Here is a 20158-nt window from a genome sequence, read left to right on the forward strand (position 1 = left end):
CGGCCGGGCGCAGTGGCTCAAGCCTGTAATCCCAGCACTTTGGGAGGCTGAGACGGGCGGATCACGAGGTCAGGAGATCGAGACCATCCTGGCTAACACGGTGAAACCCCGTCTCTACTAAAAAATACAAAAAACTAGTCGGGCGACGTGGCGGGCGCCTGTAGTCCTAGCTACTCGGGAGGCTGAGGCAGGAGAATGGCATAAACCTGGGAGGTGGAGCTTGCAGTGAGCTGAGATCCGGCCACTGCACTCCAGTTTGGGCGACAAAGCAAGACTCCGTCTCAAAAAAAAAAAAAAAAAAAGAGTATGTCTGCTCTTACCAATGCTATTCAACATTGCATTGGGGATTCTAGCCAGTGTAATCAAAGAAAAATAAATAAAGGTCACCCAGATTGGAAAGAAGTAAAACAGTCTTTATTCACAGATGGCATAGTCTTCTATGTAAAAAATCTGATGGAATCTTCAAAAAAGGCTACTAGAATAAATGAGTATAGCAAGATTATAGGATACAAGATCAATATACATATATGTACAGTACTAGTATTTTGAACAAATTTTTGAAAAATTGTAAATTTAAATTTTTTAAAAATATCATTTGCAACATCAAAAATATGATAGGCTTAGAGATAAATCTGACAGAAGATATGATAGACTTGTGTTGATAATTACAAAATATTGCTGAAATTAAAATATACATAAATGGAAAACAAACATACATATACTTTGTTCATGATTCAGAAGACTTGAAATTATTCAATTCTCCCTCAAATTGATCCATAAATTCAGTGCAATCCCAATCAAAATCCCAGCAGGAATTTGTGTAGAAATTCATAAGCTGATTCTAGAATTCGTATGGAATTGTAAAGTAATTAAGTAAGCAAAACAGCCTTTAAAAAGGACACAAACTGGAGGGCTAACACCACCAGTTTCAACAATAAAGCTACAGTAATCAAGCAATGTGGTATTGGCATAAAGACAGACATATACAGAATAGTGGCACAGAATAGGAAGCATAAAAATAAAAATAAACCCACACATATATATATGGACAACTGAATTTTGACAAAGGTACAACAAAGCCAATGCAACTGATTTTTGGCAATAATAATCACCTTTCAACAAATGGTGCTGGGACAATTAATATTCATATGCAAAAAACAAAACAAAAAAAAACCCTTAAATTCATACTTCACATACACACTAAAACTAATTCCAAATGGTTTATAAACCTAAATGCAAAACCTAGAACTGTAAAACTGCTAGCAGAGGCTGAGCATGTTGGCTAACACCTGTAATCCCAGCACTTTGAGGGGCTGAGGCAGGCGGATCACGTGAGGTCAGGAGTTGGAGACCAGCCTGACCAGTATGGTAAAACCCCATCTCTTCTAAAAATACAAAAATTAGCCAGGTGCGGTGGTGCACGCCTGTAATCCCAGCTACTGGGGAGGCTGAGGCAGGAGAATTGCTTGAACCCGGGAGGCAGAGGTTGCAGTGAGCTGAGATTGCACCGCTGCACTCCAGCCTGGATGACAGAGCAAGAGTCCATCTCAAAAAAAATAAAAATAAAAATAATAGAAAAAAACATAGGTCTTTGTGACCTTGGGTAAGAACACAACACTTAAAAGAACAAATTCGTAAGTTGAACTAAATCAAAATTAAAAACTGCTTTTCAAAAGACACTTTTAAAAATGAAAAAAAAGTCATAAACTAGGGGTGGAGGGATCTTTGCAAAGCATGTATCTGAAAAAGAACTTGTATCAAGAACATATGGAGAACTCTGGCTGGGCTCAGTGGCTCACACCTGTAATCCCAGCACTTTGGGAGGCCAAGGTGGGTGGATCACTTAAGGTCAAGAGTCCAAGACCAGCCTGGTCAACATGGCGAAACCCCATCTCTACTAAAAATACAAAAATTAGCCAGGCATGGTGGTGGGTGTCTGTAATCCTAGCTACTCAGGAGGCTGAGGCAGGGGAATCACTTGAACCTGGAGGTGGAGGTTGCAGTGAGCCAAGATCGTGCCACTGTATTCCAGCCTGGGCAACAGAGTGAGACTCCATCTCAAAAACCAAACCAAACCAAACCAAAAACAAACAAAAAGAACATTATAGAGAACTCTCAAGGCACAACCACAGGAAATTACACAATAAGCAAAAGCTTGGAGCACTTTACCAAGAAGATACAGAGAAGGCTAATAAGCACATGAAAACATGCTCAGCATCAAAGGTCATTAGCAAAATGTAAATTAACATCTCAATAAGGTACCAATACAAACCTATTAGAATGGCTGACATTAAAAAGGCTGACCACACCAATTGTTAGTTGAGACGTGGAACTTTCATACAATACTCCTAGAAATAAAATAGTACAACCACTTTGGGACAGTTTGGCAATCTCTTAAAAAAGTTAAACATTCACCTACCATATGACCAAGACATCCCCCTCATACCACTCCTAGGTATTTACATAAGAAAAAAGGAAATATATGTCCATCCAAGGACTAGTACATGAGTTCACAGCAGCTTTATCTGTAATAGCCAAAAACTAGAAACAATCCAAATGTCTATCAACAGGTAAGTGGGTAAAAAATGTGTTATACGCCTATAACACAATACTACTTACCAATAAAAAGAAATGACTTGCTGATACAGGCAACAACATGAATGAATCTCAAAATCATCACGCTGAGTGAAAGAAGTCAGACCTCCTCCCCACCAAAAAACAGAAAGAGTATATATACTGTATGATTCCACTTACATAAAACTCTAGAAAATACAAACTATAGCAACAGAAAACATCTATAATGGTTGTTTGGGGGAGACAGAAAAGAGTGCAAATGGGCATAAGGAAATTTTGGGGGTGATGAAAATGTTCACTATCTTGGCTGTGATGACGGTTTTATGGGTGTATTCAAATGTGAAAACTTATCAAATTATACAATTTAAATATGTTCAGCTTATTGTATGTCTATTGTACCTCAATAAAGCTGTTTTTAAAAAGTATGATTTGTGGCTGCGTAAGGTGGCTAACGCCTGTAATCCCAGTACTTTGGGAGGTGGAGGCAGGAGGATTGCTTGAGCCCAAGGAGTTTCAGACCAGCCTGGGCAACATAGCGAGAACTCATCTCTACAAAACAACAACAAATAAACAAACAAAAAAACTGATTTGTTGAGTTCTACCACCAGAGCCTCTGATTATAAAAATATTTACCCATTTCATTAAATGAATGCAATCATTTCAAGTTTCCTACTGAAGGATAAAAATTCATTCACTTAAGGCTGGGCGCAGTGGCTCACACCTGTAATCCCAGCACTTTGGGAGGCTGAGGCGGGTGGATCACCTGAGGTCAGGAGTTTGAGATCAACCTGACCAACATGGTGAAACCCTGTCTCGACTAAAAGTACAAAAATTAGCTGGGTGTGGTGATGCACGCCTGTAATCCCAGCTACTCGGGAGGCTCAGGCAGGAGAATAGCTTGAACCTGGGAGGTGGGGGTTGCAGTGAGCCGAGATGGCGCCATTGCACTCCAGCCTGGGTGACAGAACAAGACTCACTCTCAAAAAAAAAATCATTCACTTAATAAGAAGTATAACTCTGGAATATAAAGTTACTATTTTCCAAAAGTATTTCAGTCAATGTAGAAGCAATTTATACCATAATGTATTCAGACTGGCTGACATGGAAAAATGTGAGGGACAGGCAAAAACATGTAGGATCTATGAAGTCCGGCTTTCTAATGGTTAAGACAAAAATAGCATAATGATGACAAGAATGGGGAGGCAAAAATAAACAGAAGATTGCAAGTCTAGTGGTAAAGCTAGTAAAATGGAATGAGGCATGATTATTGAACAACAAAATCTTTTAAAATTTTTTTAAAATATTTTTTCTTTTATAGACAGGGTCTCACTCTGCTGTTCAGGCTGAGTGAAATGGCATGATAACAGCTCACTGCAGCCTCCAACTCCTGGGCACACACTATCCTCCCACCTTAGCCTCCCGAGTAGCTTTGACCACAGGCATGTACCACCATGTCTGACTACTTTTAAAAAACTTTTTTTAGAGATGGGGTCTCAGGTGCAGTCGCTCATGCATGTAATCCCAGGATTTTGGCAGGCCAAGACAGATCACTTGAGGTCAGAAGTTCAAGACCAGCCTGGCCAACATGGTGAAACCCTGTCTCTACTAAAAATACAAAAATTAGCCAGGTGTGGTGGCACATACCTGTAATCCCAGCTACTTGAGAGGCCGAGGCAGGAGGATGGCTTCAACCTGGGAGGTGGAGGTTGCAGTGAGCAGAGATCATACCACTGCACTCCAGCCTGGGTGACAGTGTGAAACTCTGTCTCAAGAAAAAAAAAAAAAAGAATAATATAATGTAGTTGCTACTTTTAAAAAATAAGAGGAAGTAGTAAAAATAATTGGAGATTTGGGTTTTAAAAAAAGTAGCAAATGAAGGAGAATCTAGCAACTAAAATATTTTTTTGAGAGAGGTCTTGCTCTGTCACCCAGGCTGGAGTGCAATGGTGTGATTATGGCTCACCACAACCTCTACCTCCTAGACTTAGGCCATCCCCCCCTCACCTGCCTGAGCCACCTGAGTAGCTGGGACTGCAGGCGTGTGCCACCATGCTCTGCTAATTTTTTTATTTTTTTGTAGAGACGGGGTCTCACTTTGTTGCCTAGGCGGATCTTGAACTCCTGAGCTTAAACGACCCTCCTGCCTCAGCCTCCTGAAGTGCTGATATTATAGGTATGAGCCAATACATACGGCCAATATTTTTACCAGAATATTTCATAAAATCAATGCACTGCTAGGAAAGATATGCAGCCACTTAACTGATCTGTCTAAACAGAACTGTTCACCTGTTGATAGTGAAGTACACAGGGTTTTCATTTGAAGTCCTTAAAAAAACAAACAATCTGGCAGGAAACAAAAGGAATCTCATAATGCTCAGGTTTCATTAACCATGCATTTTCTCCAAGTAGTCCAACCCCACTCAGAAATAACACAAAATATCCAAGTGCTTTAAAATCCAAGGCCTTTAATTTAGTTTTTGGTAATGACCATAAATGCCTTCATAAAAACCTCTTTTTCACTGTAAATAGAAGGCACTAGGCATTACATAATACCCTTAAAGCAGTGATTCCTCCTGATGCTGGTAGAGATAAAACATTTAACGTCAGGGTTTACACAGTAACAAAGTCTTCTTTAAAAAAAAAAAAAGACAAATCTGAAAATCACAAACCAAAAATTATCAGTCAGTCTTTCTCAGGTTCCCAATGCAAATTTACATCATTTTTACAAGTACATAGTTTGAAATTAAGAGATAAACTAGGTATGATACGGTTTTCAACATGTGTTAGGTTTCAGTTAAATACAGTAAAAATGAAGACACCATTATCATGCTAATTGGCATCTTTTGCTACTGTTTAGCTGTGCAAAATAAACTTGAAATGATACATCCTGTAGTGGTATAATTTAAAAGATCCTTGATATGACACCAACAACTTGCAAATTCTGGTCACAAACTGTATATAAATTGTACAATTATTAAAATATACCTTTTTGAAAAATAATAAGATAACCATTTATACCTAAATAAGGTTTCCCAGAAAGTTATGAAATACTTTTAGCATATAAAAGTAGTTGCCCCTTTTCTGAAAAGTCAGCTGTTGTTTCACAAAATAACTCATATGATCCAAGGCAAATGATTTCTTGAATGCCATATTCTCTCTATGACTTTGAGGTATGCTTCAAGAGACTGTATCCATAAGAACAGGGCACATTTGGGTATCAGACCACAGTTACAAATGCAAGGAATCTTTCTTGGGTCAGGAATACCCTTAAAAGTTATAGCAAGAGAACAAAAGATAGCTTCTGAAGCCATATCCTTTACAAATACATAAAACTAAATTTGGTTATTTAGAGGATAATTCAAGACACAGCTATTAACCACATGCTGTGTCATGTGTGCCTATTATAATTAGTGGCTTCTGGCCGGGCGTCATGGCTCACGCCTGTAATCCCAACACTTTAGGAGGCCAAGGCAGGCGGATCACTTGAGGTTGGGAGTTTGAGACCAGCCTGACCAACAAGCAGAAACCCCGTCTCTACTAAAAATACAAAATCAGCCAGGCGTGGTGGCGCATGCCTGTAATCCCAGCTACTTGGGAGGCTGAGGCAGGAGAATCGCTTGAACCCGGCAGGTGTAGGATGCAGTGAGCCAAGATCACACCATTGCACTCTGGCCTGGGCAACGAGTGAAACTCCGTCTCAAAAAAAAAAAAAAAAAAAAAAAAAAAAAAGTGGCTTCTGCAGGATACTCTTATTCAAACACAAACCAAACAACCTTACTCTACCAAATCACATTCTTCTATTTTTGGCAAGGCAGTATTGTTTAAACAAAACAGAAACAAAAACAACAACAACAAAAGCTAACCATAACAGTGACTCATGCAAAAGTTTCCATGTCAAACAACAGGAGGAAAAGCGTTCTGAGAAACATTAATGTTGGGAAAAATAAAACACTACCAAACAAATAATGCCTGACATCAATCTTATCATCACTCAAATAAGTATCACATAAAAAACTCATGAATGCCTTTGAAATAAGAATAGTTCAGTTTAAAAAAATAGCTGATTATGAGATTTATAATTAAAATGTCTTTGAAAAGCATCCAAGTTCATTAGCTTAAACATTTAATAATATTTAAATTAGTATTTATTATTTAATTTTTTATTTTTGTTGAGACAAAGTCTCACTACATCACCCAAGCTGGAGTCCAGTGGTGTAATCTCAGCTCACTGCAGCCTCCACCTCCCAGGTTCAAGTGATTCTCGCATCTCAACCTCCCAAGTAGCTGGTATTACAGGTGTGTGCCACCATGCCTGGCTAATTTTTGTATTTTTAGTAGAGATGGGGTTTCACCACGTTGGCCAGGCTGGTCTCGAACTCCTGACCTAAGGTGACCTGTCCGCCTTGGCCTCCGAAAGTGCTAGGATTACAGGTGTGAGCCACTGCACCTGGCCTAATGTTTAAATTAATAAAGGGTAAGAGAAAATAAACTCTTCCATAATTAATACTAGATGCCTCCTTGTCTTTGGAGAAACTGGTAAGATTAAATTTTGAAAATGGAAGAGAAAATAATGAAAATCTATATGACAACTGAAAAAAATCCATCATGTATATTAATAAACACAATGGGTAGCAAGAAACATTTTTTTTAAACAATGATCACTCAACAGAATACCTTATAAAATTACATATCATAATGAAGCTAAGGAAAAGCTTCAAGACTAGCAGCTGAACTGTGAAACATGTAGGACAACAGAAGGCACTACATAAGCATCAATTCCTTCTAACCATAGGACAGTTCAGTCTTTCTGTTCTTAAGAAGATAGCCAGTGTGAATGTTATTTTTATATCCCCCTGAGTTTTAACATGATTGGGCAAAGCAGCACCAATTTAAAAAAATATCTGCAATGCCAGCACTGCAGTATGAAATCACTAATACTGATGGCCCACAAGTCTCTCATAAGAGCACTTTAGAACATGATTAAAAATATAGAAATGCCTTTCGGTGTTTCAGTATTAAAGTGGAACCACCACAGATATCCACTTTAAAAATAATGCACTAAAAAGTTCTGTTTATACAATACAGTCTTTCTACCCTGTTAACTAGCATTCATGGCAATTCTCCACTCTGCTGAGAGATCTCCTTTGTGCGTCTGGTTGAAATGTCAGTATGCTTCCTGATGCATAATCCTTTTTGGCTGGAAAATCTTGGCAAATATCATGTCATGCCCGTTTTGAGCAGTATGCCTTGCAGGTCCTCTGGCAATGCTAAGATAATGGCATCTATGTGTGTCCGTAACTTTTCCATAGTGTCAGGTTTCACAGGTAAGTGCTCTCGATCAGCCTGCAACTATATAAGGACATTTCATAGCATTTAAATTATCCTCAGAATCTGTATTAATACATTACATTCTCTAAATAAACCATTTTAAAAGTCTAACAATTGGATACTTTCAGTCTTAGACCAAAATTTACAGAAACTAAAAAAGCAAGGAGCATTCCATTTAAACAATACGTTATTGAGCTCAGTAAAAGGCTTCTATGTAAATTCATAATAATACCTAGAAATATAAGCAACAATGTTTTGATAGAGCTTATTAGATTCTATGTAGATAACGTTAGAATAATATGGCATCATTATGGTCTGTTTCAGTGACCAAGTATTTTCAGCAATACCTACCATCAATTGACCAATTTCAAGCCCTCTCATTTAAAAAGTTACTTCTGTGAACTATCATGGGTTGTCAGCTCACATGAGAGGAAAATATCTTCACAGAGAAGTCAATTTAATCATTGGCTATTTTGGCTACATACCAGCTTATTTTTCAGCTTCAAGACAAGGTCTACTGTTTCTACTTCTGTGTGTTTCTGGATCCAGAGAAGTAAGTCCTAGAATAAATAAAATCCCAAATCAGTAAATTCTCAAAATAATATTCAAACCTCTATTTCAATAGGTAAGGCTACTGTGAAGGAAAGACAAGAAGGAAAAGGAGAACAAAGTATTTATCCCAGATATAGCATTAAGTGCAAGAATAATTCTCATAATATTCTAATAACTGTTAATTTTCTGCATTAGCCAGAATAATTGTCTCATATTTGGAAGCAAAACAAAATGTACTGAGGTGGCTTTTTTAGATCAAGCAAGAAAAACAAAATTGCAACTCAAACTGTAATAGTAACCCCCACTGCCACTAAGTAGTGACTAATTTATAAGGAACATTTATTAACAAATCAAGAGAACTGAACATGAATTTACTACTGGATGTAAACTTCATGTTTTCAGATAAGCTCTTCCTGGGCTTGTGCTGCAGGTGCATTCATCAAATTCCTTTTCTCAAAGCCACAGTCACTGGGAGTTTATGAGCAGAAAGTTATCACTGAGGCTAGCACGCCTCGCATTTAAAGCTAAATATAAATGAAAGTAAGACTATCCCCTTTTATTTTCGTAAGTAGTTTAAAAGAGCCTGGTAATACAGAACATAAAAAACAAATCAGTCCACATTTTTAAAAGTGTTAATACTCACTAAAAAAGGTAAATACATCGTAACAGCAAAAGATGTGGAGTTAGGCTTCTTGGATTAGAATCCTTACTCTACCCAGTAATGTGCTGGTAAATATTTAACAAGTGGTTCTCCAAAAGAGGTTTCTGGTTTGTCGCATTTGCCAATTTCTGTGGTGTAGTACTCCCGCTGTAGGCTATTTCAAGCTGCCAACCTGAGGTCACTGAACGCAGAGCTGAGAAGAGATGTGCACAGAGAAGAGATGTGCACAGTTGGCTCTTGTGAGCCAATGCAAGTGGACTCCAGCACACTGTTGGCTCCACTACTTAGCAGGGATGTGATCTGAGGCAAGTCATTTAACTTCTAAGCCAAATGTTTCCCATAATGTAGTTCATAACACACCTACCTCAAAGAATCATTATAAAGATTAAAAGAGATTATCTATATAAAGCCCCTATAATGTCCTTGGCACACAGCACATGATCTAGAAAAGTTAGTCATTATTACTATTTATAAAGAGTGGATAAAGGGTACAATCTTCAACCTCTAAGCATAATTATCTTTATTTTTAACAGTTGTTAATCATTACACAAACACACAGTTTTCGAACCTCTTCACAAAGAGCTTCTAGATGGAGTGCCTCCAATTTTTGGATCATTTCCTTCCTCCGGGTCTTAAACCAGCCATCAAAATTTGGAGACTTTAGGAAATGCCTATAAAAATACATTTTAAAAAAGTAAAGTTTGATTATAACTTATTTCCTTTCCTCAATACCTTTCCTATTCAGAGAACCATGTCAAACTTTAGAATTCTTTAAAAAGAATAAGTTTAAGTCTAGTTTTTTGTTTTGTTTTTAAATAAAGCACGACACATGGGTGTAAAACAGGAAAAAAAGACTAACCGGTAAAGTCCAATCCAATCGCCTTTTATTCTAGAGGTTAGCTGAGGTCCTGTTTTCTCAAGTGTTTTCATAAATTCTTCTGGAAGAAACTGTCTTAATTGAGGTGGACTCTAGAAAACAGGAAATATAATATTTAGAAATTAGGAGTGGATATGTTCACAGAAGTTAATTACAGTTAGAGGACCCAAATAGATTTGAATCTATTCATACCTTCCATGGGGAAATACTTTTCTGCAAAGGCATCAAGCTTGCCACATACCTTTCCTAAAACCAAAAAAAAAAAAGTTAATAAAAGGAGTGTCTTCAAAAATATTTAAACAGACCTACTTAAAAGAAATGGGTCTTTTAAGTTTTTAATCATATGCCCTTTCAATGGACGGCAACAACTCCATCACTCCCCACAACAGATATAGCTAAATTTAGACTGACGTGGGAAGTCAGATTTCAAATAAAATTCAACTAAATCTTGCGTAAACCAAGGGACTACATTTTTTTTTCTTTTTTGAGACAGAATCTTGTTCTGTTGCCCAGGCTGGAGTGCAATGGCGTGATCTTGGCTCACTACAACCTCTGCCCCTTCGGGTTCAAGCAATTCTCCTGCCTCAGTCTCCCAAGTAGCTGGGATTACAGGTGTGCACCACCACGCCTTGCTAATTTTGTATTTTTAGTAGAGACAAGGTTTTACCATGTTGGTCAGGCTAGTCTCAAACTCCTGACCTCGTGATCCACCCGCCTTGGCCTCCCAAAGTGCTGGGATTACAGGCGTGAGCCACCGTGCCCAGCCCTTTTTTTTATTTTTATTTTTATTTTTTGAGATGCAGTCTCGCTCTGTTGCCCAGTGGCACATGGCAGTGGAGTGCAGTGGCGCAATCTCAGCTCACTGCAAACTCTGCCTCCAGAGTTTAAGCAATTATCTGCCTCAGCCTCCCAGGTAGCTGGAATTTCAGGAACCCACCACCACGCCTGGCTAATTTTTATATTTTTAGTTGAGTCAGGGTTTCACCCTGTCTTAATGATAATAGCTAACCTTACTGAGTAACTATAGGCCAGATAATGCACTCAACATTTTACATGCGTGATCTCTTGTAATCCTTTTTTTTTTTTTTTTTGAGACGGAGTCTCGCTCTGTCACCCAGGCTGGAGTGCGGTGGCCGGATCTCAGCTCACTGCAAGCTCCGCCTCCCGGGTTCACGCCATTCTCCTGCCTCAGCCTCCCGAGTAGCTGGGACTATAGGCCCCTGCCACCTCGCCCGGCTAGTTTTTTGTATTTTTTAGTAGAGACGGGGTTTCACCGTGTTAGCCAGGATGGTCTCGATCTCCTGACCTCGTGATCCGCCCGTCTCGGCCTCCCAAAGTGCTGGGATTACAGGCGTGAGCCACCGCGCCCGGCGGGTCTTGTAATCCTTGGAATGATCCTATGTGGTAGGTATTATTGGGAAACTGAAGATTCTTCAAAAGGCTAATACAATTTAGACTTGAATTGAGGTCTACTTGACTTTCATCCATGCTTTTGTTGTTGTTGTTGAGACGGAGTCTCACTCTTTTGCCCAGGCTGAGTGCACTGGCGTGATCTTGGCTCACTGCAACCTCCACCTCCCAGGTTCAAGTGATTCTCCTGCCTCAGCCTCCAGAGCAGCTGGGACTACAGGTGCATGCCACCATGCCCGACCAAGTTTTTGTATTTTTAGTAGAGACGGGGTTTCACCACGTTAACCAGGATGGTCTCGATCTCCTGACCTCGTGATCTGCCCGCCTCGGCCTCCCAAAGTGCTGGGATTACAGATGTGAGCCACCACGCCCAGTCCATGCTCTTTTTTTTTTCTTTAAGAGAGTCTTGCTGTTGCCCAAGATGGAGTGCAGTGGTGTAATCATAGCCTACTGTAGTCTCAAAGTCCTGGTCTTAAACAATCCTCTCATCTTGGCCTCCCAAAGTAGCAGGCCTGAGCCACTGTGCCCAGCCTAGTCCATGCTCATAAGCACTACAGAAAAGCTTATTTATTCAAACAAATAGATTTAATGGAATAAATAAGTTGACATCCATAGACCAAGAAATAATATTTCTTTCTAAAATATAACAGCAAAGATCTCCAGGATGCCCTATATAATATTCACAGATATATTACTTTATATTAATAACTGTGCAAAGTTTCTCTATGATGCAGTCTCCAGAGTAGGACCACATCATGGTACTCCCTATACTTTAATATGACATCCTTCTGAATTTCTTAGAATAACCATATCATCTAGTCATTGATTCCATAAATATTTGAGTGCTACCATATGCCAGACTGGCAAATTAATAACGAGCAAGACAGATACAGTCCCTGTTATTATGGAGCTACAGCCTCATAGACATTATGTCAAATTTTTTTCAAGATAACTATCACAGAAGCTCTACGATAATCTTCTTTTAAGGTGAAAAATGTAGTAACTACTTAACAGTTCATATAAAGTATATCATTTAATATTCACAACAGTCTTGAAAGATACTTAGGAAAAGTGGAATCAGCCACATTTCATAGGTAAGAAAATTGAGGTTCAGAGGGAGTGACTTACCAAAGCTAAACAGTTAACACTAGAACAAATAATCCAGGTCTCTTGCAAAGGGGTTTATTTTTAATCACTCAAATATACCAGGCTGGCAAAACACACAACTTAAGATATGGTTTTGGAGGGTGGGAAAAACATTTATATACCCTTCACCAAATCATTAAATTATGCAAAAATGTATTTTATTAACTTACTAATGGAATGATGAAACTTTGTGTCAGTTCCAAAAAATAGCGTCGAAGAATGACACTTTGCGCCTCAGAAGGACGTTTCTGTTGTACACCCTTAAAGAGGAAATAATGAGAATGTTTTCTAGTGATGGAACATAAAACAATGGATAATTATCATATTCAACTGCTATGTAAATATACATTTACACTTGATATTTAAAAAACTAGAACTTCACCTTGAAGTAATTTAATGTGAAGTTAATTGTGCAATATCCTGTGAAAATAATCTTTACCAGAGCAAAACATGAGTTCTTAGCTTAGGGAATACTGTTCATCCCATACTGTGAAAATGTGAGTTCACAGCTGGGCACTGTGGCTCGTGTCTGTAATCCCAGCACTTTGGGAAGCTGAGGCGGGTGGATTACCTGAGGTCAGGGGTTCAGGACCAGCCTGGCCATCATAGTGAAACCCTGTCTCTACTAAAAAATACAAAAATTAGCCAGGCGTGGTGCTGGCCACCTATAATCCCAGCTACTTGGGAGGCTGAGAAAGAAGAATTGCTTGAACCTGGGAGGTGGAGGTTGCAGTGAGCCGAGATCATGCTATTGCACACCAGCCTGGGCAACAAGAGCGAAACTCCATCTCAAAAAAAAAAAAAAAAAAAAGTGAGTTCAAAATAAAGACAATATTTTATATTTGCTATATTATATGATTTACATTTTTTAAAAAATTATAATCCCTTACTGTTAGATGCTATCATGGTAGAATCTATGGCTTTTTCACTATAACTCCCAAGTTTCTAGAAAGACTGACACTCATGTATAGCTACAGTCCCAAATTCATGCCCATACTGTTGCTAGCTTAGTCTCCTGATTTTCATAAAACTTTGAGTCAAAAAAGATACCCCGGCAGGGTGTGGTGGCTGACACCTGTAATCCCAGGACTTTGGGAGACCGAGGTGGGCATATCACTTAAGGCCAGGAGTTCAAGACCAGCCTGGCCAACATGGTGAAACCCTATCTCTACTAAAAATACAGAAATTAGCCAGGCATGATGGTGCACTCCTGTAATTCCAGCTGCTCAGGAGGCTGAGGCATGAGAATCACCTGAACCTGGGAGGTGGAGGTTACAGTGAGCTGAGATCACACCACTGCACTCCAACCTGGGTGACAGAGTAAGACTCCATCTCCCCGCCCCCCCCAAAAAAAGAAAAGATCCTATTTCACATTAGTATACATAAAGGACATATTGCCTAAGTGGATATTACATACCTGAACAAGGAAATTTAAATTAATAATATGAGCAACTAATTACCTTCTGTAATTGTTTTATGATCTCTTCATCTCTATTTAAATATGGCTTATATGAAGTATAAACTCCTAAGAGCAAAGAAAAGAAGGTAAACAAAAAAACCCAAGTACCATACAAATATATATTTAAAAATCAATAAAAGTCAATACCAGGTTTAGAATCCAGAGTCTTTAGATTCTTCAGTTTTTTCACTTTAACCTGCTTAGGAATTTCACCTGCAGGAAGCAGCATGAAGATTTTTATAATTATTCGAATCATACATATTATAAAATTGGAACTTTATAATCTACTGTTTATTACTTAAGCATGTTATAATTAAAGCATTCTTAACATCAATTAATAAGTTAAGGGTTCATTCTTGGCATTTTAAAACTGGATTACAAGAATACTGGATTATTACAATAGTACAGAAACAATTCATGTAAATTATATAAAATGGATATTTTATCTTTCATTAATATCTATCATTACTTAAATTTTTCCCTTTTTGTCACTCAACCTGTAATTTAAAATCTACATGCCAAATACATAAAACTGAAAATTTAGGTGCTGAAGAGGAATAAAATACCCTTTAAGTATAAATGGAATACAGAGTAATTCTTAAATGACTCTGCAGATGTAGTCTTCAAGGGTTTGTGTGTGGTTTTTTTGTTTTTTTTTTTTTTGATGCCTCCTCAAATTCAGCTTTTCCATTACAGAAACTTACACTGCCAGCAAGTGGCAACGGTGTGTGCAGCAACCACAGGTCTGAGCCACAGATGGACAGGACTCCTGAGCAGACTGCTATGTTGAATAGCTTGTGTAGTATATGCAGGCCCTGGTCTTAGGGTCAAAGAAAGCTAACACCTAAACAACTCTTATAACGGGCAGAAAAATGCCTCAAGATACACACTTAAAAGTGTCGTGAACAAACCTAATTTCAAAGACTTTCTCCACCCTCCCTCTTCTCTGCACAAGGGCTAAAAGAACCTAAGAACTGAAACACAATCTAGAGATTATATTATTATAGAGATTATAATATAATTCAAGCCTCTAAATTCACAAAATACCTTTGTTTAAATAGTTACATAGATCAAACTGCTAATTGTGGTATATCTGGAGGTGGGATTTTAAGAACAAGGAACATTTTCCTTTGCAATCTTATATTGCTAAAAAATTTTAAGAGCATGTAGTATGATAAAACAGCTATTTCTATAAACTTTTTACTTTGAAATACAGTTGAACATTTAATAATGTGGGTTTAAACTGTGCATATTCACTTATACATGATTTTTTTCTCCTCCTTCTGCCACCCCTGAGTCAGCAAGACCATTCCCTCCTCTTCCTCCTCAACCTACTCAATGCGAAGGTTATGAGGATGAAGACTTTTATGATGATCCACTTCCACTTAATGAATAGTCAATATATATTTTATCTTCCTCATGACTTTCTTAGTAACATTTTATTTCCCCTAGCTTACTTTATTGTAAGGATATAGTATATACTACAAACAACATACAAAATGTGTGTTAATCAACTGTTTATGTTATTGCTAAGGCTCTGGTCAACAGTAGGCTGTTGGAAGTTAAGTTTTGGAGGAGTTAAAGGTATACACAGATTTTCTACTACATAGGAGGTTGGCATTTCTAATCCCTGTGTTGTTCAAGGGTTAACTGTAATTTCAATCTTGCAAAGAAGCTGCCAAGTAACACAGTCTATAAAGGAAAGAGCGAAAGAGATTAAAAAAATTAGTCTATACTGCAAATGTGTCAACTGCCCCAATAATAATTTTAAACAGATACTTGTTAAAAAAGCAGTATCATGGATACACAGACTTAATTTTTCATTGACTCAGTATATATTAAGTAAATATAAGATACTGGCAGTACAGGAACAAAACAGCTAATTCCTCATATCAATGAGCCACAGTCTAACAGCAAAATATGACACAGAGAAATGATAATACAGAGGGAAAGGTGCTGGGACAGAATTATGAACAAGATACTATGAGACACAGAAGAGTGTCCTGGCCAAAGAGGAGTAAGAAAAGTATTTAGGATTCCTAAAGGAGGTAGCATTTAAGCGAACCTATAAGAGAGAGAAAAACTTGGCCAGGCATGGTGGCTCACGCCTGTAATCCCAGCACTTTGGGAGGCTGAGGCGGGTGGATCACCTGAGGTCAGGAGTTCGAGACCATCCTGGCCAACATGGGGAAACCCCATCTCCACTAAAAATACAAAAATTAGCCGGGCATGGTGGCAGGCACCTGTAGTCCCAGCTACTCGGGAGGCTGATGCAGGAGAATCACTTGAACCCAGAAGGCAGAGTTTGCAGTGAGCCGAGATTGCACCACTGCACTCCAGCTTGGGTGGCAGAGCGAGACTCTGTCTCAAAAAAAAAAAAAAGTTATCCATAGGAAGGAGAAAAGGCCTTTTGAGTAAAAAGTTAAATACAGAAGCATGAACATGCTGCTTAAAGAGTTGCAGATAATGGTAAGGACAGTAATAGCCACCATTTACTGAAGATGTCCTCCGTGCCAGTCTCTGGTCCAAGAACACTGCACAAATTATCACATTTAATCTTCACAATAAGAGTTTATTTATGATGCCCATTTCACAGATGAAGAAACTAAAGCATGGACAAAACTTGATATTCACCTGGTATGCACCAGAACCAGTTGGTTACTGCCATCATTCATTCTGATTAATGAGTGCCCTATTAAGACAGGTTGTTAGCTCTGTCATAACTAGACACAGAGGAACATCTTGTCCAAGGATGTGGGTGCACTAAAACTAGGTATAATCCAGAAAAAGCAATTCCTTTATATCAGGAGGAATGATCCTTCTGCAAGGTTAACGCTAAATATATGTTTCTGGTAAAGTTTCAGGACACAGGAGAGCAAAATCTTAATTCTGCTGTGCCTTCCCTCTTGGTCCTAAAGAAGACGCTTTTTTCTATAATTTTACTGACCCTGCCAGATTTTTTTTTTCCTTGTAGAACTCACATCTATCTCAGGTTTCAAAGCCAGAATCCTGAGCAGGGCTGTGTTGCACAACTTGTACAGCATTTGCAGTGGGCCTGGCTGGTTTTTAACTTAACAAGCGGAAAAATACTCCAAGATATATACCACTCATAAATTAAAAGATATATGAGATTTCATGACTATGACACCAAATACTCAAGCAATACAAGGAAAAAATAAATAAGACTTAAAAAAAAAAAAAAGAAGAAAACAAAAAAACGATAAATAGGACCATTAAATTATAAACTTCTGTGCACAGGCCAGGTGTGGTGGCTCACACTTGTAACCCTAGCACTTTGGGAGGTTGAGGCGGGTGGATCATGAGGTCAGGAGTTCAACCAGCCTGGCCAAAATGGTGAAACTCTCTCTCTACTAAAAATACAAAAATTAGCTGAGTGTGGTGGCGCACACCTGTAATCCCAGCCACTGGGGAGGCTGAGACAGGAGAATCACTTGAACCCAGGAGGTGGAGGTTGCAGTGAGCCAAGACCAGGCCACGTCACTCCAGCCTAGAAGACAGAGCAAGACTCCATCTCAAAAAATAAATAAATAAGGTAAAATAAACTTCTGTGCATCAAAGGACACCATCAAGAGAACAAAAAGACAATACAAAATAGAACAAAAGATTCACAAAGCATGTATCTAATAAGGATTACTATTTAGAATATATAAAGAATTCTTATAACTAAAAAAAAAAAAAAAAAAAAACCCATTCAAACAATCCTATTAAAAGTGGGCAAAGGACTTGAATAGACATTTCTCCAAAGAAGATATATAAATGGCCAATAAATAGGCTGGGTGCGGTGGCTCACACCTGTAATTGCAGCACTTTGGGAGGCCAAGGCAGGTGGATCACCTGAGGTCAGGAGTTTGAGACCAGCCTGGCCAACATGGTGAAACTCCATCTCTACTAAAAATACAAAAATTAGCTGGGTGTGGTGGTGCATGCCTGTAATCCCAGCTACTCGGGGGACTAAGACAGGAGAATTGCTTGAACCTGGGAGACGGAGGTTGCAGTGAGCCAAGATCGCGCCACTGCACTCCAGCCAGGCAACAGAGTGAGACTCCGTTTCATAAATAAATAAATAAAATAAATGGCCAATAAACAATGGAAAGATACTCAACATCACTGATCATGAGGGAAATGAAACTGAAACCCACAATAAAATACTAACTCATGCCCATTAGGATGGCTACTATCAAAAAAATGGAAACTAACAGGCCGGGTGTGGTGGCTTCCACCTGTAATCCCAACACTTTGGGAGGCCAAGGCAGGAGGACTGCTTGAGCACAGGAGTTCAGGACCAGCAACATTGCAAGATCCTGTCTCTACAGAAAAAATTAAAAATCAGCCAGGCGTGGTGGTGTACGCCTGTACTCCCAGCTACTGGGAAGGCTGAGGCAGAAGGATCACTTGGGCCCAGGAGTTCAAGGTTACAGTAAGCTATGATTGTGCCAATGCACTCCAGCCTGAGCAATAGCACAAGACCCTATCACAAAAAAAAAATTTTTTTAAACGCAAAATAAATAGACATTTCACCAAAGATATATGAATGAAAGGAAGTAGATGAAAATGTGCTCACTATCACTAGACATTAGCAACATAAGAAAAGCAAATTAAAATCACCATTTCAAATATTCTAGAATGGCCATGATAAAAATGACAACATCAAATGTTGGAAAAGATGTTACGAAATAGGAACCCTCACACGTTGCTGGTAAGAATGTAAACTGATGGGCCACTTTGGCAAACAGTTTGGTGATTTCTTTTTTTTTTGAGACGGAGTCTCGCTCTGTCACCCAGGCTGGAGTGCAGTGGCACGATCTCGGCTCACTGCAAGCTCCGCCTCCTGGGTTTACGCCATTCTCCTGCCTCAGCCTCCTGAGTAGCTGGGACTACAGGCGCCCGCCACCGCGCCCGGCTAATTTTTTGTATTTTTAGTAGAGACGGGGTTTCACCGTGGTCTCGATCTCCTGACCTTGTGATCCGCCCGCCTCGGCCTCCCAAAGTGCTGGGATTACAGGCGTGAGCCACCGCGCCCGGCTGGTGATTTCTTAAACAGATTTATCAACTCATGCTGCTCTACCAATGATTTTGTGCAAAAGTTCCTACCTACATCTAGCAGAGAGACTTCTTCCACTGGAAAGAGAAAACAATCAGCAGTCTACTACATTACAACTAATAGTCTAAATTAGTAGGCCCAAATCATGAAAATGTCAAGATTAAATTAAGATTTAAAAAAATTTCTCATATCGTCTCATATCCAAGACTCTAGCAACTGTTGTTCTCTGAACTATCATTAATACTCAGACAGAACAGTAACAGAATGGCAGGGGACCATGCCATTTACAGAGTACCATGCATCAGGCACTGTGTTTAATCCTCCTAGCAGACAAAAAATTTGAGACTTAAAAATGATATTCAGCCTATTAGCACACAGTTCTGATTGCCAAGGTGAAGCCCTTTGCTTTTTCCTCTATTTCATAAAGCTTCTAAAAATTTCAGTAACACTGAGTCCAGAATTTGTAAACAGTACTATTTAAAATGTTATCCTTGATTCTAACACTTCCATTTAGATACATGTATATACCAGAAAGAAAATCTTATAAAATCAGATTATTAAGTCATGTTTTAAATATATCTATGTATAACAAAAGGAACAAGATTTAAAAGTAGTGGCTGCTGGCCAGACGCAGTGGCTCAGCCTGTAATCCCAGCACTTTGGGAAGCCGGGGTGGTCGGATCACTGGAGGTCTGGAGTTTGAGCCCAGCCTGGCCAACATGGCAAAACCTCGTCTCTACTAAAAATACAAAAATTAGCCAGGCGTGGTGGCGGGCACCTGTAATCCCAGCTACTCAGGAGGCTGAGGCAGGAGAATCTCCTGAACCCGTGAAGCAGAGGTTGCAGTGAGCTGAGATCACACCACTACACTCCAGCCTGGGCAGCAGAGTGAGACTCTGTTTTGAAAACAAAACAAAACAAAACAAAAAACTGTAATGGCCGAGAGTGGTGGGTCACACCTGTAATCCCAGCACGTTGGGAGGCCAAGGCGGGCAGATAACCTGAGGTCAGGAGTTTGAGACCAGCCTTGCCAACATAGCAAAACCCCGTCTCTACTAAAAATACAAAAATTAGCCAGGCATGGAGGTG

General features: G+C 39.1%; 2 protein-coding genes across 15 annotated transcripts in view; one reads left to right on the forward strand and one right to left on the reverse strand.

Annotated features, from left to right (window-relative positions):
* PDE12 (phosphodiesterase 12) overlaps positions 1-20158 on the forward strand; it is a 90327-nt gene that overhangs the window by 54197 nt on the left and 15972 nt on the right. The window lies entirely within an intron of this gene.
* DENND6A (DENN domain containing 6A) overlaps positions 1-20158 on the reverse strand; it is an 85181-nt gene that overhangs the window by 8645 nt on the left and 56378 nt on the right. For 6 of the 14 annotated variants that reach the window (XM_015446102.4, XM_045386011.3, XM_005547456.5 and 3 more), the window contains 8 exons: positions 14155-14220; positions 14009-14073; positions 12719-12808; positions 10185-10238; positions 9975-10084; positions 9684-9786; positions 8388-8462; positions 7158-7923 (listed from right to left, as the gene is read on the reverse strand). In XM_015446102.4, the coding sequence (XP_015301588.2) occupies positions 7792-7923; positions 8388-8462; positions 9684-9786; positions 9975-10084; positions 10185-10238; positions 12719-12808; positions 14009-14073; positions 14155-14220 (695 nt within the window). In that variant the 3' untranslated portion in view covers positions 7158-7791. Of the gene's footprint in view, positions 1-5022; positions 7924-8387; positions 8463-9683; positions 9787-9974; positions 10085-10184; positions 10239-12718; positions 12809-14008; positions 14074-14154; positions 14221-20158 lie in introns of those variants that run through there. The other 8 variants (XM_074032554.1, XM_015446100.4, XM_074032559.1 and 5 more) reach the window with 4 other exon arrangements.

The sequence above is a fragment of the Macaca fascicularis genome, chromosome 2 (assembly GCF_037993035.2).
Source record: "Macaca fascicularis isolate 582-1 chromosome 2, T2T-MFA8v1.1".
Lineage (NCBI taxonomy): Eukaryota > Metazoa > Chordata > Mammalia > Primates > Cercopithecidae > Macaca > Macaca fascicularis.